Source organism: Phoenix dactylifera, chromosome 5 (assembly GCF_051530095.1).
Source record: "Phoenix dactylifera cultivar Ajwa chromosome 5, Ajwa_hap1_PhDact_Kaust_v1.1, whole genome shotgun sequence".
NCBI lineage: Eukaryota > Viridiplantae > Streptophyta > Magnoliopsida > Arecales > Arecaceae > Phoenix > Phoenix dactylifera.
In genome coordinates, this window is record NC_143194.1 from 9,983,403 (window position 1) to 10,011,391 (window position 27,989).

A 27,989-nucleotide genomic window follows, 5' to 3' on the forward strand; every position below is an offset into this window, starting at 1 on the left:
CTATAAACTCTTTGGTCTTTTGAAATGAAACAAGCAATTTTATGGAGTTTCTAGTTGTGAGGACTGAAAAATGTCTAACATTTCAAAAAAAAAGGACAGAAAATTTTCTTAGAACAACGCAGCACTCATGGAGCACCAGCCTCCAGAAGGGCAGTAGGTACCTATGAATATCACTTCTTAACCCTGATTCTGCCATATATCCACCCCAATAGCATCAACATTATTTATATAGTAAGTTATCATGACTCCTCAAACAGGCGAACTTCTGACAACTTTCTGAAGATAGTTCACCCATAAGAAACTACAAACAAATGCAGCTGAGTCATTAATAGGTGCAAAAGCGGACTTCATAATATCCACTCGATCCGTTATCATATCCAAATTTATTTAGGATACAAATTTGTACATCCAACTGATATCTATACCTGTATTTGCTTTCGTTAAAAAAATGGATACAAATATAAATAGACAACTATTTGTTCTGTATCCGAATATCCAGTTCTATTGTAATATCATTTAATCTCATAGATCTCTCATGAATTTTTATAGAAAATAATTGGCCATATCAGCATGTTATAAATTTGATTTACCTTCTACTTAGTAATATCTTTGGTTTTGGGATAATAAAATTTAACTACCCAACTTATATCCATATTTATGTTTGTACTTTCAATATCCTATTTGTATCCATGTCTATTTAAAATAAATATAGATAGAAATTTTTGTATCCAACTAACATCCGTATCTACATCCATATTTGTCAAATAAAAACAAATATAGATATGAATACAGATCTACATCCAATCCTTTTTCAACCCTACTTATGGGTTGGTGTTCGAAGATCTTAAATTCTTTTCACTTCCATCCTAAATTATTGCCGCCAAAATTTCATGAACACTTCTGAATTCAGATAGAGGAGTAAGAACACAAGAACTTGAGACCTTACACTGATTCAAAATGGATTACCCAACTTGACACACCATCATACAAGAAGTGCCACATAGAGCAGCCATTAGCAATGAGGCTGTTGTTCCTCTATACATGACCTGAATCCTAATACTTTGTAAAGCTCTAACAGTAGAACATCACCTTCTTCCCGTTCTCCTTGAGAGCTGGCAGCGTCCTAACGCAGAGTCTCCAGCTGCACATGTGGTCCGTACACCACTGCTTGCTGCACCATTCTCCGCGGAATCAGGCTCCACATAGAGTCGGGCTCGGAAGGCCACTAAGCGTGCATAATACACTGGAGGAACTACACAGTTGACTGCAAAGAAAAGGACCATTTTGAGTACAAAAACAGTGTGATTCCAAGAGGTCATGAACAGGATAACAGAACAATGAATTCTGGTCAGATGATTATAGATTATTCACAAATCAAATTGGTATATGAAATAATAGATTCGATATCATGACATTCCCTGTTTTTAAGGTCCTGATGTTCGTTGAAGCTATTGGAAACCACTGATAGTCCAATGATATTGAATCCAGAATCGAAGGAAAAATTGAGGCAATATCTCAAGATGAAAACTATGGATGATAGAACATATGTATTTGACTAGACAGTTTGGTTTGCAAATGGGAACCTTCGTTGTTTTGAAGGTAGCACACCTTAAGTAAATCCTTGCTAAAAATAACTTAAAAGCAGAGTTAGTAGATCGGCATACCAACGGAGACTGATCATGTGCACCTTGCATATCTGGAAAATTATGAAGCACATAAAAATTTTCCAAGAGATTAAATGCAAAATAATAAGGTAAACAGTTGAAAGAAAGGAGAAAGAAATTATACTTACGTGTAACATAGATTGTTTGTTAGAGACTACAATCCATCTGCTGTAAAATTGTTTTCATCCCATAGAACACGGTAATGTGGTGGCCTACTTGTCCCCTGCCCCAATAACAATAATATAAAATAGGTTTAATAAAGTACTGCTTTTACAATGGATGCATGTAGGTGTCTGAATATATTGCTTAATGTACCTCTTCATGTAAATATTACATTATAGCAGGCACCGAGACATAATTACCAGCATTTACTTATACCTGTGTATAGCAACATGAAGGTATCGAGTGTGTCTAACAAATTTACAGTATTGCTATATATGACAGTGTCAAATATTTCTGCTGTATTATGAAGTCAACTTTATAACTGCAAGGTAAATTTCATGCTTGTTCAGTATATGTTTGTACTAAACTGTGATGCACAATATCTTAGTCCATCCCTCATTCATCCTTGTGCATGACTACTGAGAATCCACATAACTATCTTTGACTTCGCATAAAGTAAGCCAAATACTTGATGCTCGTGATAGCATAGTCTCTCATCAATTCAACCTCTGCATATTTTCTAGCTTGCCACAAATCCATGTGTGCTGTTCTAGACTTGTGGGTTTTGAATTTCCTGTAGTCCAGGATTATATTTGGTTACAGTGATGTGTTCCATGCCATTCTCAGTTCCCATGGCTTATCTCAATACCTACTGCAATATTATGATCATTATAGTTAACAAGGATAACTGTATGCCTCCAGAAAGACCCCAAATGAGCCTGTCAATGGTTCAGGTAAGAGGTTTCTTAGTAACCAGTTCAAAAAGATCCGAGTATCTGACTTATACTAGTATTACATAGTATAGTAAGTTAGTAACTCTTAAAGGTGGTTATGAAAATAGCCTAAAATCTATTTGGTGGTCCAGGCTACCGTCAACCAGTTGATGGCCTCCAGTGGGTATTCAAGTGGCATTAGGCTGCTATTGTGGAAGAAAAAGAGACAAATTTTTTTGTTAAGCACTTGTCTCTGGACATGGTCATGTATGATTTAGAGTTCTTGAGAATGATTAATTATAACAAAGAGTCTAGATGCTTGATAGGTTTTTAATGTAGTCAATTGGAGTTGGTTAGAAGCTCTAAATCCTCTGTATGTTTTGAGAGATTATAATAAAATGAATAACAGTTCCGAGGCATCTACTAGTAATGCAACTCAGAGTGTCACTCCAAAACACCGGCAAGGAGCATATCTGAATATGTTCAGAAAATAAGTCAAAGATCCGTAAGAACTATAGCCTATAGGTATGTTTAGTGTCAAGGTTTGTTTAGAGTGTCACAGGTCCAAAGGCTCTAGATGCTTGATAGATTCTTAATGTAGTCGACTGGAGTTGGTGAGAAGCTCCACTTTGTATTTTCTGAGAGATTATAATAAAATGGATAATAGTAATGAGGCATCTACTAGTAATGCAACTCAGAGAGTGTCAAGGTCCAGAACACTGGTGAGGAGCATATCCGAATTGTTTAGTGTCAAGAAAATAAGTCAAAGATCCATAAGAACTATAAGCACCAATCAACTATGAACAAGAGAATAAATGTGTTGCACTCAGAAAAAATTCTCTTCGCCATTGCAATAATCTAGGAAAAGCCTGACAAACATTCAGATCTAACCATTAGCTAAGTACAGACTCAATTTTTAATCTTCTTAATCAGGGTGCATTAATTATAGTTAGCCGGCGATCAGGATTAACTTTGGGGGTAAATTGTCCATCAAGTACTTAGAAAACTTTATGATAACCTTTCAACTTAATCAGCTTTCTGCAGATTGATGAGTGGGCCCACTGAAAAAGGTAAAAATAAAAGTGATCTTGAATTTCTGACAATCTAAGCACAACCTAGTGGATATCATCTCTAGCAACAGGAGTAATCCATCAGAAACAGAAAAAATAGCTTTGCTAATTGAACCTTTTTGCTAGTCGGTATACCCTTATAAATTTGTCACAACTTGCAGACTAGTATGAATCTTTTTTGAGCAAAAAAAAAAAAAAAAACGAGTACAAATCTGGAACTTCCAGACTGCCCCCTCTTTCTACATGGGAGAAGTTCTTAAAAGCATCTATATAGATCTATAACGTTTTTCAAAATTCAAAATTGATAACATGAAATTTTAGTAGAAAATTATGCAAAATTCAATAAAATAAATTCACAAAACAAAACTCTTGATTTGGTAGTGGATACTCATTGCTTATGTTCTGGTTTGTTTCTTTTATTAAACTAAAAATACAATACGTCAAGCAAGATTCGCCATACCGATATCGGACTCCGTACCGGTGCCGCAATAGATAAGCGTACCGAGTGTCGGTATGGTATGGTATGCGGTATGCCAGACGTACCAACACTGGCGTACCGGTTTTGGGTACTAGTACGGTACGTCCGGTACCGACCGGTACAGCATACTGTCAGGTCTAAAGAGTTCTATTTTAAGTTGATTGTTTAAAAATATACTGCATAACAATTTGAAGTGAGACAACTTTTTAATTTTTAAAGTAAATCCCATTATTCTAGAAAGTAAAAGCTATCTTGCAATAGGATTATAAAGGTATTAAACCAAGAGATAACACCAAAAGAAATATCAAATAATAATGGAAAAAAGAAGATAACTGAAAGAAGCTTTTAGCGTAGTATATTAATGACCATAGAGACTCCATGGATTAGGGCTTAATGCTCGTCTGCTCATCTCTTTATTTGCACAAACCCTCAACTAATATCTCTCTCCTTCATCTTCTTGAGCCTTCACCTAGTGCTGTTCATTCTATCATATATATAGGGTATAGCTTGAATTAGTTCTTTCAGATGAATCTGAATCCTACATCTCCTCAAAGAATGCTTTATCCAACTGCCTATTGGACACAGATTTTCTAGAAAAAATATCTGCACCATGCAATTTTAATTTGTGTTTCACAAGAAGGTTCCTTGATTTACAGATCTAGCTGCTTTCTGGAATACTCTACATGTCCGCACTAATTTTCTTGAATTAACCCAAGCATCACTCTGGCTTATTTTTGAAATATATTAGTACAAAGTCCTTCCGCTTTTTTGGTCACTGATACTATTGATGTTCAACTAAGATGGTCGAAACAACATTTCATGGTTATCTTTATAGTTATGATACAATCCATGTGCAACTCCACTTTCAACCTTTATGGGTTTTCTTCCGACTAAGAGTCCCATTTGCAACCAATCACCTGATTAGTCTTAGCCAACCACTCTAAGCTTGTTTTCCTTCTCTCTCTCTCTCTCTCTAAGGAGAAACTTCCACGTTTACTTTGCTTGAACAATGTCTCCTAGGAACTTGTTTATAAATTTTAAAAGTTAAAGATACATCCTCATTACAATGCGATTTTTTTCATAAGATATTAGTTTTGCATGAAATCAAGGTACGTTGTTTCAGTACCGGGCCCCATACTGATGCCATGCGATCACTGTCGGTACGGTATGGTATAGGGCTGGTTTGGCGTACTAAGTGTTGGTATCCCCCTCGGTACCATGTACTGGTACCCAACCAGGTATGGTGCGATATGCCCTATATCGCCCGGTTCGGTATGGTACAGCATACCATGCATGAAATCTTTTTTTTCTATTGTTGCTTCTCTATCCAAATTCATCTTTAACAACCTTTAACAAGTAGCATAGTTAAAGAACATAGTTAAAGAATGTTTTTTGCAAAGAAAGCCATAGGCTGGACTTGAGAAACACTTCCAAGTAGCATCTCCCAAGCTATGATTCAAGAAGAAATAGAGATAGTAATTAGATGAACAACTCAAATTCATAGTGCTGTCAAACAAGACAGAATGTTCAGTTATAAGCATAGAGATAAACATTTTTAATGCCTTTTCTTTGCAGAATGTTGTTTTCCTCAACAATAAGAATAACCCTTTTCTAAAGGAGCTCTACTGAATTGTGCATCGTGAGATGTATATCCTATTTGGTAATTTTGAAGGTTTGCATGAGTTTAAGTCATTATGTCAGTTATGGTACTATATGTTAAATATATGCTTGTTTTACTGAATCAATTCCCTCCATCAAGCTTAATATGTATTGGTACGTAGCATTGGTGATATGTCACATAACATATCATCATATTTACTAGAAAAACAGTTTAGAGTTAGACAACTTGCTGCCTGAAGGTTGGTTCCAGATCATGATGCCGGCAAATCACATTTTGCATGTTTATTTCTGAACTCATGTGATTATTATGTGCAGTGGTATTTAATTGTCTTCCATTTTCCTGAGTCTAAACTGAGTTTGATGTGATTTAACTGTAGTATATCTTGTTCTCAATCCTATGCACTGCTTCAGCTAATCATAGATAAATTTATGGTTGATGTTTCAAATAATAGTAAGATCACCTGAATTCCAGCATGGCTACATAAATAGAAGTCAAATTCTGTTGGATGACAGATTTTAGAATAAACAATCATGACTGAAAAAAAAACAAAAAAAAGACCTATATCAGAAAAATCTCCAAACAAATCTACCTTAAAGTCTACATAGCTTAACTTAAGAATGTGCCAGGTAAAATATTTCCACTATTGTCAGTGCTAGCTCGATCCTTGTGATTGTTCGCAAAGGGTTTTGTATGAAGCCTTTTTTGGACCACAATACAAGTCACTGCTGGTTGATAATTCGGTTCAAGAGAGGCACAAGCCTGCATATAATCATGCATGATCTTACTTAGGTTATTGGAACTTCTGACCTATATATCTATGTTTGACCATTAAAGAAAAAATATGCAAAATTTTACTGACCTTCCGGATTGCATCTAGCGCATAGAGCAAAACTTGGTAAAATTGCTTTTCACTCACAACATTCCTGAAAGCAAAAATATGCATAATTATGTGAATATGTTTATTAATTGTTTAAATATTAATCATATAGTTGTTGCATATATGTACATACACTGCATTATCATGCATTTCATATATGTCCCAAACATGAGAGACTATGCCCTGTGTATATTTGTTGAATTGCCCCTATGGATTCACAGCAATTGTTCATTAGGTACCTTCAGAGTTTGAAATTGTCTTGCCTAGCTGGTTGCAATACCTTAGGTGACTCACCAGAAGAAATTGCCATGCCTATTACCTCTGAGTTAAATGCAGACATCCCATCAATTTTTAACACGTGATGCTGTAGGTGCCTAGGCTTAGCCAATTGTTGATGAAATCTAGCATCCTGATTGCCACAGGTTGCTGCAAAGTTCATCATAATCACAAAGCCTCAAGGTCCCCCACCACCCCCCCCCCCAACACACACAACCCCCCCCCCCCCCCCCAACACACACACACACATCATTGTGATGTTATCATGCTCTCCAGTTGAGACTCCCTTGTTCTTAATAAATATTTTGTTCTTTTCATTTATTTGTCACTGCATTGGTGCTCTGCAATGGCGCCAATTTCTATAGGTCATCTAATCCTAATTTGGAATTCTTCCTCCCACAGGCACCTTAGGGCCAGTCATGAGCAAACGAAGCCAGTTTGAAGCCCTAAGATTTCATTTATCAAGTTTGAGTTGGATTCAGCTCTTCTTGCATCATTTCATCTGTACAACCACAAGGATCCCCCCCACACACACACACACAAAAAAAAAAAAAAAAAAAAAAACTTCACATCTTCTTCATTGAGTCTTCACAATTTTTTGATTCTTTGGGATGCTAGTTCTGGCTGCTTTTTTGTCTGCCTTTTTGTGGATCGCATTCAAAGTAGGTTCTTTGCATCACTTTCCTCAAGAAGATATTTCATAACCTTTAATCATGTCCTCTTCAGCCTTTCATGTTTTCTTTATTGTTGATTGGTTGATGAGGTATATTCTTTTCAGAATGCTCTGAATTCATGAGGCACTAATCTATCGCAAACATCTAACTAGATCAGGTTATCATTCAAATTAAGGACGAAAGCTCATTGCTTTTTGAAACACAAGTGATTCTTTGTCACTAAATGCTCAATATAAAACATGTTGTAAAGAAATTATTTGATATTTACCTAATCTTCTATGTTACAATGTTCTTTTTGTTCATCCCCTCTGCACTCACCTCCAATGCACTGGACGGTCTTGCTCACTGAATGAGTTGCTATACTGTGCACAGGATGTGTCATCTTGTACCTTCCCATGATCTTCTTTTCCAGTTGGATCTGACTATTTATACATGTTACAAGTGAAAATCCAAGTATTAAGTAGCTTGATGTCCAAGATGACAAGCCACCACCATTTAGGAGCATTGGGTTCTTCAACCTCATCAATTGCTAAATGAATGTACGTAAATAAGATTTGTCCCCAGATTGATGAAGCATGATATGGTTCTTCACTCGACAAATATATCACAACATTGTATATGTTGTTCACACTAGTGGCCAGTTTGATAATTGTGTACCCTTCATGGTTAAGTTTCAAGGTTGATGATCCTACTAATAATACTCCACTATTAGCTCATATTCTTTCAAAGAGACTGATGATCTCATCTCAAAAGAAACCAAGAGAAACCATCACATGCTCTAATATTAGCAAAGTATTGGGGGTGTCTCACATTATAGCTGAAGGTGTTTGTCTGTCATACTATCTCTAAACTAGATGTCACTTTGGACTAGGGAACGTTGAATCGACACCAACCGGGATGGTTTGGCGATAAAACTCTTCCCCTTGTCCCCCCCCAATGATCTTTCGAAGACCGATTGTGCCCTAGCTTTTTCGAGCTGCTCTCTCTCTCTCTCTCTCCACTAACCACTGACAAGGTAAGGCCCCCTTCCCCCTATTCTCTTTCCCTCCCTCCTTGATGGGTTCTCTCAAATCTCGATCTTGCCCTAGTCTCAAAGTCCCAATTATGCCCTCGCTCCTTTGAGCTGCTCTTTCTCTTTCGGCGCTAGCCATCGCTGATGAGGTAAGTCACCCTCTCTCTTCTACCTCCCCCCCCCCTCTCTGGCAACGATCATCAACCTCCTTTTACCCCTTTCTCTCTCTCCTTCTCTTTCACCCTCCCTCCGTCCTTCCCTCTCTCTCTCTTCCTCCATCCTTCTCCCACTCCCCCTCTCCATGGGCCCCTCTCTCTCCCTTCTCCCTCTCCTTCCTCTCCCCCAGTCCCTCTCCTTCTTCTTGGTTCGGTATGCATTGGATCAGCACGAAACGGGTTTACCACACCTTTTGGACACTTCTGATTCATTATACTTGTTAGCCAATTACCCAACAGAAAGGCTAGTTTTTTTTTTAATGATCTAACTAGGCACACAATGCACATCTCATAGTCAATTAATACAAGACTTCTATGCCTATCCTCTCAATGGCACTTTTTCTTTTTCATAAAGATTGACATTGCAATATGATTTGTTTACTATCTACCAAACTCTTGATCTATGATCATCATGATTATAAGAAGGGATGTGGAAGGGTCTTAAGTTCTATGGCGTGGTCTGTATGCAAGAATATATAAAATTGTAGTATCTAGATGCATTAATGGTCCGATCATGTATTAAATAAATGTGCCATAATTGATGATCTATGCCTTTGTCATAATCTTACATATTTGGACTATCACACCATGGCCGATTTTTTGAATCCGTTAAGAATTGATCATTGGTTTCAATATATGCAGTGCAGTATTTTTTCACATTTATATTCCTAAGACTGTTAGGAGCAAGGTTTTGAGCACCGACCCACAATACGGGCAATACCATACTGCCTGGTACAGTACATGGACTTGGTACACCCTCGTATCAGCAAATAGTATAGGTGCTATGCCAATTTCAATAATGTGCCATGTGTTCGTATTGGGGTGTATCTTATCATACCTGTAAGGTACTAAAATGGGGCCTAATACAAGGCTGAAAACCTTCCTAAGAAGGGTACTAGTAAGAGCCCAATGATGAGACTTGAGACCATACCAAAGAGTAAGGTTCGCCGTATCGTCGGTTTGGTACAGTACTGCTGTACCGTACTGGATGTACCATATCGGTAGCAAATCGGTAAGCAGTTTCATACCATACCGACACTCGGTACATCTCATATCATGCCGCATGTCGATACTGTAATAGAATGGTATCAATACGGGTCTGATACCGAGATAGCGAACCTTGCCGAGAAAGATATGGATTAACTTCAAATTGATCAACTAGATGCCTCACATTGAAATCGACCATATGTTGATCAAAAGGCTATATGCAAGTAAAGAAATACCTTGAAAATCGATTCTCCATTAAACCTCAGAAAAGTGGTAACGGACAAACAGTTAATCATAAGTAGTTTGTATCTAGAAGTTGGATCATATGATTTACTTCTCAATATAATGCTTACATTTAAATCTACACATGCTGAAAAATGTATGATGACCTGTAAAATATGATCCTCAATGGCTTTTGCCCAGTAGCCTTCCTAAAGGATATTAAGAGATCCCTGTGGTATATAAAAAGAAAGCATTTATCAGAAGAAAGATAAACTTCTGCTGGAATTTTAGCATAAAGGGAAGAAAGTCCTAAAGCAGTTATGCTAAAGAAAAGGAAAAAAAAAAACTTCAAGTAATGTTGGGTCGAACCAGCAAAGCTGGTGTTACCAAATCATACTAATTAAAATTATATCACCTCCCTGTAAAGATACTTCAACAAGGACATGTAATATGGTGTACTTTAACTGAACCTATATGAATCTATCTTGGACAAGAAAACCTACATACCGAATCATGCCTCCACTAACTGTGCCCCGGACAGGATCATGCCATGTCTTACATAAATCTTGTATAAGTTCCTGCCTGTGAGCCTGAGCACAATCCAGGCCGGCATATTTTGTAATTTCAGGCCAGTCTTGAGAAGCTACTACCTACAACAAGGAAATGACCTGTTGACATTTGAGATCTTGAACAAATATTATGGAAGTTATCTAACAATTCATAAATTTCTCGGTACAGCAGCAATTGAAGGGCTGGAGTCTTCTCCATTTTCTGGGTGTGTCACATCTGCTCCAAATATTATAGTCAGTGTATCACTGACTAATGGTATTGTCCAACTGATTGCATCCATAAGAACAGTATTTCTTCCTCCCATCTGAAAAACATCATATATTTGTTGTATAATCCTGTTTTTTCTATAAGTTGGACACTTAAAATAACTTGAGCAAAAGAAAGGTCAAATCATCATAGTTTTTATAATTTTATATAAGTTATTAAACTCTCCAGGATTTAATTTTCTTGGTTTCAGATGGTTAGCGTGTTGCCTAATTGAAAATCACTTGAAGATAGAAGTTAATGCATACATCTATCAGCATGATAGCCAATATACCAGTGTATATGACCCTTGGAACATGACCCTGATTTTTTAGGCGAGGCAATATTTGAGCTTTTTCAGCATGCAAAACGAAGAAGAAAACAATGTCAACAAGAATACCATTGTGTCTTTCATAAAATGATATACTTTCTGATATCAGTAGATAGTTGGATACATCAACAATATACATTAAACAGCAGGAGGCATAAAGAGGACAGCAAATGGTCAGGTAAAATGACAAATATCTCATCTTTAAAGTTTAAAGAACTTGGAAGAATTCAAATATAATAACCATGAACAAGTAAACATACATCTATATTTATCAAGGCACTTTAAATTAGGATGTCTCTTTTTAACCTTCACATTGATTTTCAGGGAGGCATTGGCAAGATACTGTTTGCTTATCCTGGAAACATGCTTTGTGAGACAGCATTGTGATATTAACCCCAGATCTGTCTCAAAGATCCACTTGAGATCCCTTGGAAATGTAAGACAATGACCATTTGACTCAAAATGTAAATTTATACAGTGGGATCAAGTAAAGGACATGCAGAGTATACCATACAAAGAGCCATTATTGTCGGGTAAAATAGCTACTAGTAATTCCAATTCCTTCCCTTTGAGTTTGATTGATGCATGATAGACATGCTTCAGAGCCTTCTCAACATGTTCAGACCTGGCTGAATATATTGGAATTACAGGTTCAGGATTGAATTCCTGCAAAATAAAAATATAATAATAATGACAAAATAACAATCATAAGATAACTGTCATTTTTAACACAAGGTAGAACAAAATATTTAAACATAATAAGATTGCCATGCCTGAGACTTGACACATATGAGCCAGTTCATTGCAAAAGTTGTGTGCTACTCTCTCTTGGACAATACAAGAAAAGTTAATGCATGCCCATCAAGTTACCTAGCTTCCATTTACCATTTTCTATATGGAAACCAACATGAAACCCAGACTTAAAAAATCAGTCAGTAGTTAAGAATGACATATCAAATTGAATTCAGAGATGCAACATCAGGGAATAAGAATTAAGCTATCCGTTAAAGTGCAAAGACTTGGTTGTGATTTTTTTTTTTTTTCTCAAATGGAAAAGGAAATAAGCAGAATGGAAGTACCTTGTTCATCATATTCCACTGACCAACATAAGGCAAATATTCTTTCTCCTTCCCAGTGTCATGATATTTCAACTATGAAAAGATAACACAAAAGCAGAAAGAGACAGGTAAAAAAGTGATAAAAGATCACTAATAATGATAACAGTAATGAATAATGATAATAATGATAACAACAATATAAGAATAATAATCATAAGCAGTGCGAACTTAAGCACCACCCAAGGTGCAGGAAGAACTTGAGCCTCAACAGAAACTAGCTTCTCACTGATTTTGATCCCAAACTCCTTTGCATACAGATCTTGATTGTAGACATTATGTTGAACTGTCTGCACATGACATTAGTATATGAGGCTCAATGGTACATGCATATCAAGAAAACAAGCACTTAATTAATAAAACACATCCAGGCAGACAAATGTTTGGTACGTGGTCAATAGAGCACCTGCAAAATGTCTATCCTTTGGCCTTTGGTGTTGGACTTTCAGCAGAGCAGTGATTTGCTTTTCATTCAGTCTTTTGGTATACCTTTGTCCTCCCAAGATGTTACATGCCTGTAAAGTTGGATGTCAACAAATGACTTTTTCAATATGACCAACATAACCTAAAGGGTACCTACTGAATCAGTCTGACATCATAATATAAGCCTTTCACCTCCATTGGCAAATAGTTAGCCTTTTTCTGGTTTCCCACTTGAAGGCAAGGAAGATGGGTATATTGGATGGTGAATCCATACATGTCCTTGAAGTAATCAATGACTGACTTCATGCACTGGTCATCAACTGGAAACCTACAAAGTTGAACCGTAACAAAGCATTTAGTCGCTGCAATACCATTTGATACGACCAGACTGGCATCAAGATCCCTCAAACTTGGCTGAAAACAAACATTACAATTGATAGGAGTTGAGAAGATAATACAATCAAGCTATGTTGAGTTATCTGGTCTGAAATTTTACATGAGTTCCCTAGTAGGTTGTGATGTTAACCCAGATAGCCGGTACTTCCGTCGCACATGTCCTCTGTGTGTTACTTCAACTTTGACTCCTCTAAGTGCTTTCTTAACCTGGTGAATATTAACATTGAATAGTAAAGAGGGTTAACTAACATGCGTAAAGGAAATTACTCGTATCTAACATTGTATAAACAAACTCATACCTTAACATGACTGGAATCAGAAAATGGCCTCAACAATGCATTCTTTCCCAGGAGCTGAGCCACAAACTCAGAGGTTCAATAAATGCTGCTGTAGACATGTCTAAAGAACAAAAATGGAACAAAAAGCATTTGAAAAGAGGAGTCACAGAGCTTCCAAAGCCTCCTTTCTAAAGCATGGATTAACATATCAACATCATTTAATCATACAGGAATTGAATTTTAGGCAGATATACCAATATTTAGGGACAACCCCATCTGGGTAGGCCTTATACTCTGGTAAAACCCACGCCATGACTCCAAACCATCACTGAGCCTTTGTGGTGTCCTAATTTCGGGAGAAAAGAAAGATCTTCCAACGGAATAGTACCTAATGTGCATAATTACGTACATAGTAGGTTATATGAAGAGCCCAATCACTCATTGTACTTAAAGAAGAAGTATTGAAACCACATTAAAACCTCGTTAGGATGGACACCTTTTACTTGAAAGTTCACTCAGAACAATGTCAAGAACTTGAAGAACTTCCTGTGGATCATCTGCACGTTTGCCTACCAAAAATTGGCCAAGGTGGTGCAAATTTGCTCTGGCAACAAACTTAATTACCGCCTTATATTCTCTCTTCCTTCTGCTTCAATTTAATAACATGAAAATGAAATCATTACAGGAGCAGGGAATAATACTATTCTGCTAATGACATGATAAAGTAGGAAAGTCCACAAACTTGCAGCACAGATGAATAAGAACAGATCTGGAAACTCTTTAGCAAAGGACCGAGGGGAAAAACTAAATGCTAACAAAATCTAAAAGAAATTTTTCCGGTAGATGATTGATTAGCACATTTAAGTCTATCAAGATGTCTGAGTTTTTGAGATGCAAGAAAAGGAGTGCGTGGTCCCATTAAGAGATAAAGTAAAAGAGAATATGGGGAACAAATGACACAATAAATTGGACCAGAAGTCCTTACCTGGGGCCATCCTACTTCTTCATCCACAAGCTTGATGTTGAACTCCCTGTAAGAGAAAGGGAGATCTCCAGCCGTGTACAGACTCCTCCTGCCATCATAGGCAGGCAACCTCATCCCAAGTTCAGATTCCCTGTACAGTTTCACCAGCTCTGCTATGATACTTCTGTTCACATTTTTTGATGCCACCTCAGGTGTTATATTCACTGAAATAAACAAAATGCATACTCTGAAATGTTACCTTCCCCTAAAAGAAAGGACAAAAATCAATATGGAGATCAGATCAATATGTCCATCTGTCCCCTTTTATTTGAGAAAAGATGAGCAAACCAATTAATATTTTCACTTTTGCCATTTTGAAATGCTGAAATAAGTAAATAAAATTAATGTCTCAAGATAAACTTAATATGAAGAAGATATACTGTTGCAAATGTAAAACATGAAAAATAAGAGATGGTAGCCAGCAATGTAAATTTACTATAGCTTCAGTACTTGTTATGCTAGCATGATACAAAATTTAAAAAATTTAAACAGGAGGGAGTTAGAACAGATTAATTTTTCTTATGTCATGGTGGATGAAATCCTTGTCTGGTAGCTCAGCAAAAAAATGGTTAGCTTTTACTATACATCTAGTCCCTGCTTCACCAAGCCCAGGCCTTGAAGGAAACCTCAGAGATTTACTTGAAGAAGGGAAACCCATTCTGAGTCACCCAAATGACTTGAACTCTCCAAACACTCAGATGGAATCTGGTATGTGGCCAGCGACTTCAATCTGGATAGAGTGTCGCATTGCCCGGCCTTTGGCACCCCTTGACCTCGTCTTCTGCTTCTACTCTTAGCAGGAGATGGGTTGTGGCTTGGCTGCTTTGCATTCTGGGGTGGTTCCTGAGGTGGTGGGCCTATTCCATTCTGAGAGGTTTTAGAAGCCTTCTGAACTTGGCTCATGGGGGTGTTAGCTTGGGCCTTGATCACAAGGTGCTGCTCTGAGCTCTCTTTCATCTGTCTTATAGGCATGGCTGCCGAAGAACTTGGGAAGCAAAAACCCAACCTTGTTTGAAAACAAAAGGGTCTTTCGCCAACTTGCGTATTAGTCCTTCTTTCTCAAAGATTTGATGGATTGCTGTGCTAAAAACCAGAAGAAAGGAGAGAAGAAAACCTGTCAGCAAGACCTATGCATTTCCCAAAGGAAGAAGGAAAGTGAACAAAAAAATTATTATTGAAACAATATAGAGACCAAAGGGTTGAAGAGAGGAATAAAAGCACAATCTTTTTGCCACAACTCACTGTTCATAAAACCCAATAGCTAATTCACACAACTCAATACTTTTGATTCAATATTTTTCTTGCATTGGGACAAAACTCAATAGAACCATGAATTCCATCTTCATAAACCAATAAACAACAGCAAGAACTCAAAGTGGAGAGAAGAATTTTTTTGTCAAATATGTAATGAACCATACAATTCATGATATTAAACTTTTTCTTATGCACCAAACAAATATGTTCGTTTTTATTTTTGTATTTATTTCAGCTCCTATGAAATGAGTCATGGAATACCCCACCTGTGATACCAAAAAAATTCATGACATTAAAGCACAAGAGTTCAGCATCAAATATAAAAGAGTGAAAGCTTTAAACTTTTCTTGAAAGATGGAATGAGATTAAAATATTCCAACCAAGTACAAAAAGCATTAACAAATCTTCTTAGATAAAGAGTTACTCAGAGCCTAACCCACTTCCATTCGGAAATGAAAGTAAAGCATCAACACATCTAATTTTCAAAAAACAAAAATCAACCAAAGACATTTCTGTGGAAACTAATCAACAAACACCCAACCTAAGAACTCATAAAATAAACCCAAACCATTAAATTTGAGGGGGGGGGGGGGGGGGGGGGGGGGGGGGGGGGGGAAGTCTTGAAGATCTCAACTTTTTAAACCAGAAACACGACAAAGAAAGGATTAGAGCATAAACCCAACACCACTTTGAACTCATGAACACAGAATTATATTCAAAACTCATAATAATAATAAAATCTTAATTGCAAATACAATATTTTACAAGTAGACCAGTTACCCATATTCAAAATAAAAATGTCGAGCTCATTCTAGAACATAACAAATTAATTAAAAGACCATGACATGAAGAGGAAAGAGAGAAAGAGACGAGAGAAGGATTAGAGTTCAAAAACCCAACCCCAAGACTGACATAATAGAAGTGAAAAGATCTCATGATGCAGTCCCAAAAAGCCAAGCCTCCAAGACCCATCAACTCACCAGCTCAAATAAACTTTGCACCAAAGAAACAAATGCAAGCAGGTCAAAAGCAGAGCTTCCTTCGCCAGCCAAAAACAACGGTAAAAACAAAACCAACCCAATAGCTAATAAAAGGCAACGGGGCTACAGCCCAAATATCCCAATCCTGGCTCACCAACCTCCTCATCCCCCCAGTACAGAGCTCAGCTCAATCCTAGAAAAGAGCTCTTTTTAAAGTATTCTTCGAAGGATACGGTGGAGAGAGAGCGCGGAAAGGTAAATAAAGAGGAGCATAGGTTGGCAGAAAGAGAGGGTAGTGTGCGAGGATCGCGTTTATTCCCACATTATTCGCTGGGCAGTTTTTATATTGGTCATTTGTTGAATAAATTTTGGATAGACCAAAAAACCAAAAAATATCTTTTGACTAGTATTTTGGTAAGGTACTGGGTTGTTGGGTTGTTGCAAATAGTATCAAAATGGACTTGGCCCATAATTTATATGGACTAGGAGACACTGTAGCACGAATTTATTGAGGCTAACTATGGGCCGATCGTGATGCTTGTGATTAAATTTGAATGAATTTGAACTCTTTGCCTGATGAGGATGTTAGGGCTTAAATGGGGGAGTATGTGAGGACTCGTGCAGGCATGTGTTTAGTCCCACATCGGTTAATCATTGGGTAGATTCTGGATAGTTATACAGGACCAAGAAACCTAAAAATTACTTTTCGGTTAGCTTTTTTGGATAAGATCCTAAGTTGTTAAATGGTGAAACCCCATAAAACGCATGCATTAGCCTTTGGTGGGCTTATAGTTTCTTTTATCATGTGGAAAAGGCTACGAGGTGGTGATTTTTAAAAAGAAAAAAAAAATTCAGTGGTTTTGTTTCTTAGAATAGATGATTCATACAATTCTAGTACGGATACATTCAAAAAAAGTCAAAAGACAACAAGTTTCGAAGCGCACTAGGCAACTCCCTCTCTCCAATCCCAAAGGGTATCTCCAGAATAATTGGCCACGTACAAGGCCACCTAGTCTGCAGCCTCGTTGGCCTGCTTGACCTGAAAGGCCACATCGCCACAAACCATAGCTCGAATGTTAGATGTATGCCCTAGAAGCTAATCTGGCTGACACATTATTAATTCTAAGACATAATTTTGTACTTAACTTTATTATTATTGAATAATAAATGGGCATTTTTTTCATTCATATTGTATATGTGTCTATGAATCGTCCAAAAAATTAATAAGATGATGATGCATATTCTCAAGAGTTGAGAATTTGAACCATGTGTTATTGGTGATTAATTCTTAAATGCTCCTGATCGATGGATCATCACAAGGATGGTGATCGATCTGATGAGATCAGTGCACAGATTGCTTTTCTTATGGATGGACGAGACTCGAGTCCACAGTGTAGGGATACTGAAGTGATAATGCAGGTGCTTATTAGAGAACAAGGGTACTGAGCGTGACCAAGACAAGAAGTCACTTGGATATCTATCCACTCGTCAGTGACTTGCTTGATGTTGCAGTAGTGTGACTAGTCCTTTGACCTGCTGTGTTTCGGCTATCACAGTGAGGTTGCTGTAGTTTGACTGCACGTATATATAGTCTCTAGCCATATGGGTCCTTGTGGTGTAGATTGGTTGTAGTAGGTTCACCGTAGAAGTAGGATATGTACCTACAAGGAATCTATCGACCTTGGTGGATAGGGAGTGATCCTATATGATTTATAAGACGGAGTTCGTAAGACCTCGACTAGGACAGTACGTACAGTGGAGAAAGAGTTTTCCATTCTCGAACTGAAGTCAAATAAATCTTGACATATGACAAACGATGGGGTTTGAGGAGTTATCCATGACCTCCGTCCTATAGGGATCCACAAAAGAAAGACTGTATCATACGATAATTGCACCTAGAGGTTCATCATTCCATTCTGCTGGGTAGCCACTACATGCTGCTAGGTGTCACTGTGGATGGTGAAACTTACAGGGACTATCTTGATGATCAATGATCCCTGGTGAGTTGAGTTGGAATTATTCCAACCCATTGAAAAAAGTTTTCAATGATATTGTGATAGAGATCGCAATATATCTCATTACCAGACAGAATAGAACCTATGGGGTCACACACATTAGAGGTATTGACCGATCCGATGATTGAATTATGATTAGGAATCATAAATAATCAATTTGATTGATAATTGGTTAACCCACTAAGAGTTAGTGAGTCGAAGAAGGAATAATTGCAATTGGATTGCAATTTAATTTAATTAATTGGATTTAATTAATTGGACTTGATCATATTAAAATCGAGTCCTATTTGGAGTAGGATTCTTAGAGTTCTAATTGGATTAGGATTCCAAATTAAATTAGAGTCCTACTTGGAGTAGGATTTCTAGAGTCCTAATTGGATTAGGACTGAAATTTTAATAAGTTCTAATTTGATTAGGATTTCTTAAGTCCTAATTAATTAATCTAATTAATCTAATGACTCCTAATTGGATTAGGATTGAAGAGTTCAATTGAGTCATGGTTCAATTGAATTCTAATTGGATTAGAATTTGAAAGGAAAGAAAATGGGTGCACCTAATCCTTTTTGGAAGAGAATTGGACCCCCAGAATTAGACCCAACCCCCTCACTTAATTTGATTAAGTGGAGGCTGACTTAAAGGAGGATGGGAAGGAGGGGCTTACGCCCCTCCTTTGCATTTGCATGAAGAGATAAGGAGGGGCGTACGCCCCTCCTCTCTTGAAAACGTGGGGATAAGGATGAGCTCCTAAATTTTTAGGAGCTCATCCCAATCCCTAAGCGCATAAAAGAGAAAGGGCGTGCGACCCCTCCACTTAGGTTTTTCCTTGGGTTATCACGGCAGCAAGGCTTCTTCCCTCTTCCTCCTTTCAGCCGCAAGAAAAAGAAAGGAAAAGAAGCTTGTGGCATGGGCCTCCTTCCTCCCTTCCTTGGTTCCAATACAAAGAAAAAAGAAAAGGTTGCGTGGCCTTTAGATCTTCTTCCTTGGCTATTCCTTCTTCTTTCTCTTCCCTTAGGCAATCAAGAGTTGATTCAATAGGCAATCAAGAGTTGATTCAAAGGAAAGATTTCAGCCATCCAAAGTCATCTCTGCAAGGGAGCTAGCACCCCGAGGAGATTCAAAGGCTTCAGTCGGTCCTCTACCTCGTGTGGATACCCGTGGAGGCCGGACGCGTGTGCGGCTTCAAGCAAACCTTCATCAAATACCATGATCATCAGTTTGCGGTGATCATCTATCCGCACAAAATAAAGATCTGATCTTCTTAATGATGTAAAAAGAATTTAATCCTAATCTATCTACAAACATCGGTTTTAAAATCAGTTCATGCAATGAACGGGATCTCGCGCATGTCTTCCGCTGCGTTCAGAATTTTTTTTGCGGCGTGCAAGGGATCCCAACATCGAATACTTCGGAGCAAGGAATGGCACCCGCCCATACCATCGGCGCCTCCTTGGTTCCAGCCAATAACCATAGCCCTACCCAAACTATATACACAAACACATATAGGCGTCCACACATTTATATGGATCCAAGTCATCCTACACCTATTTAAAATTAGATGATTAGGTTTCATATTGATGATTCGAATCATTGGGTATCATCTATTGCCTCTAAAATTATGTGATTTGAAAATTCTAACCTATACATCAAGTGCTTAATACACATATGATAACTTGTCAAGCCTAATAGAGAGGAATTAGTGACAAACAAGGGGGAAAAAAGTAGGAAGATCACTGCTGAGATAGGTTTTCAAGAAGGGGGAAATGGAATTGTCGAACTTGTAGTCATATACAACCCTACGTGCAATTACTTCATTGTTGAACTCAACAGTTGGACTTTGCATCCTATATTTATCTCTACCCAGATGTGCTAAGTGATGGGGTGCCAACCACTAGACTTAAAAATTGTTTGGTGCATTAATTTGGATCTCGTATTTAACTTTTTCTAGAATATAATTTGATATTAGTTCTACAATGGTATATTTTAATGCCATCTTTTGTTTAAGATTGAGAAAGATATAGTAGAAATAGATATTTCTTCTGGAATAAGCATGTTTGATTGGAATGACTTTCTCTCTTATTTCTTTCTCTCAAAGCCCGTTTGGAGGTGAGTTCCAAACTGAACATGGTCTAACGGCTGAATGACTCCAGGATATAAACAGTAGTTTTCAAGCTAATGAGGACAGAGGATATGATACTTTGGCGGGTTTAGACCACTAGCCATTTGGTTAGGCATGGGACCAACATGTTGGTCTCAGGCATTGGTCGAATCATGAGGATTTTAGCTAGTACGAGACCATCACATCACTGAACATTTAAGCCTGAAAGAGTTAATGATTGAGATGGAGGCCCCTGTGATCTTCTAGTTTGGATTGCCATGTGGCTTGAAGCTTTAATTGTGGGCCGTGCTACATGAATGGGAATGATGATCATGTACTCGAACTCTATTCAGGATTCCATCATGCCACGCACCGGGACATTGATGAGGAGATCTCCAAAAGCTCCCACTGAAGCCACCACCATGGAAGTTGAAGCATTTGGAGGCCAGATAATGCAGAAGATTTTCTGGAGAACCAAGAAAAAAAACCAAGTTCCAAAGAGAATATGAAAGGATATCTATTGATGTGGTCAGGACCTTAGTGGCCACATATCTTATAGATGGTATTGATGCCTAAATCCTACCAGATTATGATACGATGATTTGGTGGTGTAGAAAATGCAGCTCAATCCGCTCAGTCTACAGTGGTGGAAGACGGAGTGCCTATCTGCCGTAGAGAATCACGAATATGCATATAAAGAGAAGAGAAAGGCCCATCAGGTTGGCCTCGGCCGAGCCTCTTTCGATGCTTAAGTCAGACAAGGCTTTGGAATAACATCGAAAAATAGCAAGAGAATAATAAGCATCAGAGTAAAATGATCTCCTTGGATCGTTAGGTCTTGAGTGTCTAGCCTGAAGTGCTCGACCTAAAGCGCTCGACTTGGAGTGCTCGGAATGAAAGCTCCGCTTGGGAGCTCAGTCTAGAGCTCAGCTTGGGGTTCTCAGCATAGAAGCTCAGCTTACGAGCTTAGCCTGGAGTTTTAGACATGGAAGCTTGGCCGGGAGTGCTCGGCATGGGAGCTTGGCCTGGAGCGCCAAGCTTAGGAGCTCAACCTGAGAGCTTGGTCTGAAGTGTTTGGCATGTAAGCTTGACCTAGAGTGCTCGATATGGGAGCTCGGCCTGGAAGATTAGCTTGGAGTTCTCAGCCTAGAGGGCTCAACCTGGGAGCTCGGCTTAGGAGTTTGGCCCGAAGTGCTCGGCATAGGAGGTCGGCTCGGAGTGCTCGACCTGGAGTACTTGGCATGGGAACTTGGCCCAGAGTGTTCGACCTGAAGTGCTCGGCATGGAAGCTTAGCCCAGAGTGCTCAGCGTGGGTGTGCGGCCTGGAGCTTGGTAGTCGGCCTTCTAGTTGGCGATTGCGTGTCCTATGCACACGACACTTGTGTCTTGGACAGCATGGAAGAGCCACCTCCAAGGATGTGTCTCCTGGTTTCTAAGAATGCAGGTCTTGCAAGCATGGCGTTCGGGCCTCGAGTGGCATAGAAGGGTGGCCTCCAAAGATGCACATCCCGTCTAGAGAGGAGACTATGTGCGGGAACGACCATGGAAGAGGTGTCAGGCGCAGAGGCAGCCATGAGTGCTTATCGCCATGAGAGCTTGAAAGCCTCTTCTTAGGAATCTCTTGCCATCTATTCTTAGGAGCCACTAGTCGTTCCTCCTCTTTTTGGAGTCCATGGCCTTGTTTATATAGTGGAGGGAGCACGAATCCATTACGATTTAGAGGCAAAAATCAAGGAATTGCTATAACCTTATTTCTTGTCCGGATTCAAATTTATCATAATATCCTTTCTTGTTTGGACTCTGCCAAGAATTCTTTTTTTTTTCAAATTCAAATCTTTTCAAAATGTTCTCCACGTGTCGACTTGTGATAAGAGGATTTGATTTAGGCCACATCACTTGCCCCCTCCTTCCCCACTTCCAAGTTCAAGCCATTTTTCCTAGCTTAGATGATAGAAATAGTCAAGCTAGCTAATTGTAGGCAGGTTTGGGCCCCTTTTGCTTCATCCATCTTTTAAAGTCACGAGTCTAAACTACGACCAGGTGTGAAAACCTCGGCTAGTCATTAAACCCTTCTTTGTTTTGAAAGTTGCTAGGGTCGGCTTTTCATGCTAAGAGCTATGAAGATCTGCTCTTCAACCTACTATTGGTTAGCTTGCTGGATAGATTGGCTTGCTAGATGTTTGCCCCCTATTCTTAGTGCTACTTGGCCAAGGTGGATTTGGATCTTTTCATGTGCGAGCTTATAGGTTGGGAGTACTCGAAGGTTCAACTCTTGAGCTGTTGAGATTCGAAGATCACATGGTTGTCGACTGAGGTGATGGAGCTAGGCGTCCTAGGTCAGTTTGGACTTCAACTACTCTAGGCTCATCCTATCCTTTTGGTCGACAGATCTAGTCAACTTTATAGTTAGTTGGATATTTCCATCTCCATCAAGGACGTCTCAACCTAAAAAGGTTGGTTAGCTCACTAGATCTTCGATGCAGGGTCAGTAGAATGGAAGTAGGTCTCCACCTGGGTCGTCTTGATCTGGAGAGGTCGGTTAGTTGGTCAGGTCTTCAACGCAAGAGCCAGTTTCTCCACCTTGGCTATTCCAACCTAGAGAGGTCGGTTAGTTCGCCAAGTATTCGACTTGGAAGTCAGTAAAACACAGGTATTGCCTTCGTAAAAGCTTTCCAAAGAACTTTCTAGCTGCGTAGGCTCACAAGTTGGGGTCGCTGAATGGCTCATCCGATGAATGAAGGTGTTAGCCCTGCGGAGGCTCCCCAAAGAACTTTCTAGCTACCTAGGCTTGTAGGTTGGGACTATTGGATGCCTCATCTAATGAACGAGGTGTTGCCTTTGCGGAAGCTCCCCAAAAAAATATTTTAGCCCAATAGGCTTGCAAGTTGGGGCTGTTGGATGGCTCTTCCAATGAACGGAGGTGTTGTCTCTATGGATGTTATCCAAAAAACTTTCTAGCTGCATAGTCTTGCAGGTCAGGGCCGTTGAATGGCTTGTCTAACCTGTGGTAGCCTTGTGGACTTATAGGATGGAGGTGTTGCCTCCTCATGGTCGTAAGATAGCTTGCCCGACCTGTGATAGCCGTGTAGGCTTATATGATAGAGGTGTTGCCTCCTCAGGGCCGTTGGATGGATCGCCTGACCTGTTACACTTGAGAGAGTCTTTGTTGGTTGTCATATCGAGTTGTGTCTGACTGATGATGTCGTTATCGAAGGTGCTCAAATCCGACAAAGAAAGAAAGTGGGTACATCCTTGTTTTCCACAAGGTTGAAGGTTCAAACCCTTCATATTGCATCAATCTGTTGTTGTCCAAATCTTGCCCGACCATGGTCTGATGATTTGGAGGTATGAAGGGTGTAGATCAATTTGCTCGGTCCATGGTGGTGAAAGACGGAGCACCAATTTATCATGGAGAGTCATAGATCTACACATAAGGAGAATAGAAAAGCCCACTAGGGTGGCTTTAACCGGACCTCCTCCGATGTTTAAATTTGGTAGGGCTTTTGGAATAACAGTGAGAAATAGCATGAGAATAAAGAGCATTAGAGTTGAACGATTTCTCTGAATTATTAGGCTGTGAGTGCTTGGCCTAAAGTGCTCGGTCTAGAATGCTCAACATGGGAGCTTGGCCTAGAGTACTCAGCATGGGAGCTCGGCCTGGAGTGCTCGGACTAGGAGCTCGACCTGGGATGCTTGGTTTGAAGTGATCGACATGGGAGCCCGACCTAGCATGCTCGACATAGGAGCTCGGCCTAGGGTGCTTAGCATGGAAGCTCGGCTTGGAGTGCTTGGAGTGCTCAGCCTAGAGTGTTCGACCTAGGTGTTTGGCTTGGGAGCTTAGCATGGAGTGCTCGGCATGGGAGCGCGATCTGGAATGCTCGGCCTGGGAGCTCAGCTTAGAGTTATTGGCTTGGGAGCTTGGCCTGCGGTGCATGACATGGAAGACTCGACCTGAAGTGCTTGGCTTGGGAGCTCGGCATGGGAGCATGGCTTGGAGCTTGGTAGCTCGGCCTTTTGGTCGGTGGTTGCGTCCCGTGCGCAAGCACAATAGTTGCACGTCTGATACGCATGATGCTTGTATCTTGGATGGTATAGAAGGACGACCTCTAGGGACCCATGTCCTAGTCTCCAGGATATAGGTCTCGCATGCATGATGCTCGAATCTCAGATGGCATGGAAGGGCGGCCTCCAAGGATGCGCATCCTATCTGGAGAGGAGATAACATGTGGGTATGGCTATGCATAGAGATAGCTATGAGAGCTTGTGCTTGAGAGCAATGAGAGCTTGAAAGCATCTTCTTGAGAGCCTCTCGCTATCTGTGCTTCAGAGACTTTGATCGTTCCTCTCTCCTCTTTGGAGTCCCTTAGCCTTGTTATATAGAAGAGGGAGCATAGATCCATTACGATTTGGAGGCGAAAATCAAGGGATTGCTATAACCTCCTTTCTTATTTGGATTCAAATTTGCCATAATCTCCCTTTTTTGTTATTTGGATCCTACAAAAAATTCAAATTCTTTCGGATTCAAATCATTTTAAAATGCTCGCCACATGTTGACCCATGATAGGCGGATTAGATTTAGGCCACATCATGTGGCTTTTATGTAGGTTTTTTATATATATATGCAATTATAGCAGTTTTTTCACCCTTAAAACATGTAAAAGAAATGATAGAAAATATATTGAATACATAAACTGTTTGAGAGCTAGTTAACCACTGGCATGAGTACTGGTAAGAAAAAGAGGTGATAAAATGATCTAAACTTTGCAAAGGAACAAAAAGTACAGATATCTATTTATTCACTATTTTTTTCTTGTGTATCAACTTCTGCATGCTTCATTCTCCTATGAAGCACGGGAATCTTTGCTTAGTTTTTACAATACTTTCTCCTTTATAAATTTGGTATACCATCTAAGTTGAGGCCCTTGCTAGGTTTCTCATGTGCATGTACAACGGAAACATGCATGATCACTAACCATTGCAGGGTTCAGGATAGTCGGGCCCTCCTGGACCCCATCTCAAACCATGCAAACACATCGCATGGTTCACCATGTCTGTGTGTCTGGGTGTATGTATTGTGTGTAGAGAGAGAGAGAGAGAGAGAGAGATGGAGAGCTTTGTTTGCTTCTTGTAAACCTGAAGGCCAGCAGTCTGTGTTCAAAAAAAAGAGGACCAGTTCATGGGCTAGGACTTGGGACCACGTAACTGTCCCCAAACCCATGCTCAGTGACTCTTTCAAGCATGGGAACATTAACGTACGAAGGAAAGTTAGGTTCTACGATAGGGACCTTAGAGAACTCATTTCTAAGCCTCCATCTTGACCAAAGCCTCCTTCCCTTGACCACCTTTTCTTCATACAGTGGTATGGCCAAATTTCTTTTCTTATAGACATGGTTGTTGGTTCTATAGCAAATTTGATGTTCCTTAATTTGTAGACAGTACCTAGATTCCCATTCACAACCTTTTATTTGTGCATACGGAAGACAAGATTACCAAGGAGCTTGGTATGGAGAGATGAAAATGAAATTGGGATGACATGCGCGTTTGAAAGGAACAACTTGTGGACGATGATTTTTTTTTTAAATTGATTATGGGCTTGTTTATATTCACGCCCAGCAACTTACTTAGTTGATTTATAACTAGACCCTATTAGCTTTAGTTAATTTAAAGGAAACTTTTGACTCAACCCATATAGCTTATATTCAAATTAACCCTTCTGTAAGGTTTAGGCTCTTTAGGCCCTTATAATCACCATTATTTAAGGTCATCCCGTGGCCCATTAACTCAGCACCTATTGAAGGCCCTTAGGCCCCCTTTTAGCCTAAGTCAATTTGGGTTCAGGGACATTGGGCTCGGACCAAGCCCGGCCCTTGGTCCATTTATTTGAACCATAAAAAGCCCTTTTCCTATTTTCATCTTCTTCTTCCCGATCAAAACCCATCTTCTTCCCCTTCTTCTTCCATTTTTCACCCCGATCTCCTTCCCCTCGTCTTCTCCTCTCCTCCCATGAGGAAAGGAGGCGGGCTCGGGAGGCCCCAATCTCCTCTATGGAGCCTTCGGCTACCAAATCTAGAGTCCACCGTCGCCCGCCTCTTTTCTTCCCCATCCTCAGCCTCCCTTCTTCCCCTCATCCCCATCTCCCCCTTTGATGGACATGGGGGTCGGGACCACCCTCTCGAGAGGAAGGGGCCTCCGACCTGCCGCAGCTCTGGCCGAGGGCCGATGGAGCCTGCGGTCGGAGCCGGTGGCTCCTTCCTCGTTCCCATTGGGGCAGGGGCAATAACCCACGGCCATGGCCATGGATGCGGCCATGGCCATGGATGCGGCCATGGCTGCGGCCGAGCTCGTCGTGACCAAAGGAGGGGAGGAAGGGCCTCCGGCCGTCGACGACTGCGGCTGAGCATACCAGGTAAACTCTTCCCCTTCCTTTCCTCCTCCTCCTCTTCATCTTCTTCTTCTTCCTATTCTTTTTCTTTTGTTTTCATTCTTTCCTTTTCTTGTTTTTGTTTCATAGCTAGGCTAGATCTAATCTAACAGAGCATGAATAAAGGGATTAAGGGCTTACCTAGTTCTGAGGAGGAGATGGGGAACTTCTTCCGGCAGCTTGTACCGCTTCCTCCGGCAGCTCGACGGCGGATCCGGGGAGCTCCGCTGCTGCTAAAAGAATGGAGAAAAGAAGTATTGAGGAGGGAAAGATGCCTCAGTGAAGAACTCCTCCGGCTTTTATGGCTTGCTTTGGGGAAGAGGGGAGCGAGATCCGTCGTGTCCGCGGTTGTTAGGCAGTTATAACCGCCTCCTTTTTGAAGATACCTAGTTTGGATCTTCAGATGGGCCGCCGACTATGGTCCCAGTCAGCCCATCTGGCCCTGTATTTACAAATTCATTCTTGTAGTTAATTGTTGAAGATATGGTCTAAGCTCCATAAGTTGAGACTTTATTTAAGCTCGAATTGATTTTAACTTGATTTAAATTATCAAGCAAATTGGCTTGGCTTGTCTTTGGCTTGATTAGAAATTAAGCTTGAATTTACCTCAGATCAAATAATAAAAGAACCGAGCATGGTCTAAAAAGTCGGGCTTGAAATTGAATGTAACACCAAGCTCGACCAAACATAGGCACAATCAAGCTCTATTTATCACACCCTTAAACACATGCCACTATAGGAACATCTGGCATTGCCGACACTTTTTAATGGATTTGCCGATGCGAAAAGTACTGCAAGTTAGATTCCTGACGCTTTCTAAAGCATTGCAAAAGCGTCATCAATGCTACCATAAAAAAATAATTTTACGACACT

The 27,989-nt window shown here is 39.8% G+C and overlaps 1 protein-coding gene, 1 long non-coding RNA gene and 1 pseudogene across 4 annotated transcripts; 1 reads left to right on the forward strand and 2 right to left on the reverse strand.

Annotated features, from left to right (window-relative positions):
• Positions 1 to 886: 886 nt before the first annotated feature.
• On the reverse strand, positions 887 to 13,774 carry LOC103720205 (protein argonaute 10-like; annotated as a pseudogene). Its single transcript, XR_015986967.2, has 12 exons — positions 13,582 to 13,774; positions 13,349 to 13,448; positions 13,150 to 13,256; positions 12,846 to 12,981; positions 12,637 to 12,745; positions 12,410 to 12,520; positions 12,195 to 12,266; positions 10,708 to 10,845; positions 10,479 to 10,621; positions 10,139 to 10,201; positions 6,568 to 6,631; positions 887 to 1,887 (listed from the first exon to the last, which is right to left on the reverse strand). The product of XR_015986967.2 is annotated as a protein argonaute 10-like (transcript).
• A 60-nt stretch (positions 13,775 to 13,834) lies between these two features.
• On the reverse strand, positions 13,835 to 27,862 carry LOC148703367 (protein argonaute 1-like). Of its 2 annotated transcripts, none has more exons than XM_088721619.2 (4): positions 27,258 to 27,840; positions 14,937 to 15,434; positions 14,313 to 14,515; positions 13,835 to 13,973 (listed from the first exon to the last, which is right to left on the reverse strand). In XM_088721619.2, exons 2-4 carry the CDS (start codon positions 15,007 to 15,009, stop codon positions 13,956 to 13,958), a joined length of 294 nt encoding a protein of 97 aa, XP_088577745.1. In that variant the 5' UTR covers positions 15,010 to 15,434; positions 27,258 to 27,840; the 3' UTR covers positions 13,835 to 13,955. The 2 variants fall into 2 exon arrangements, with proteins under 2 accessions (XP_088577745.1, XP_088577744.1); XM_088721618.2 differs by having other exon boundaries at positions 13,848 to 13,976; positions 27,258 to 27,862.
• Positions 16,220 to 27,617, forward strand: LOC103720199 (uncharacterized). Its single transcript, XR_606097.6, has 2 exons — positions 16,220 to 27,101; positions 27,207 to 27,617. It is a non-coding gene; the product is annotated as an uncharacterized LOC103720199 (long non-coding RNA).
• Positions 27,863 to 27,989: the final 127 nt, after the last annotated feature.

What these genes read in the sequence shown, in the direction of transcription:
- LOC148703367 (XM_088721618.2), bottom strand. Translation starts at nt 15,009, where the DNA reads ATGGGTTTCCCTTCTTCAAGTAAATCTCTGAGGTTTCCTTCAAGGCCT. An exon ending in TGGTGAAGCAGGGACTAGAT is followed by an intron (nt 14,516 to 14,936) that starts GTATAGTAAAAG and finishes TGTTTATTTCAG; the next exon opens with TGAATATAACACCTGAGGTG. An exon ending in AAGAAGTAGGATGGCCCCAG is followed by an intron (nt 13,977 to 14,312) that starts GTAAGGACTTCT and finishes ATTAAATTGAAG; the next exon opens with CAGAAGGAAGAGAGAATATA.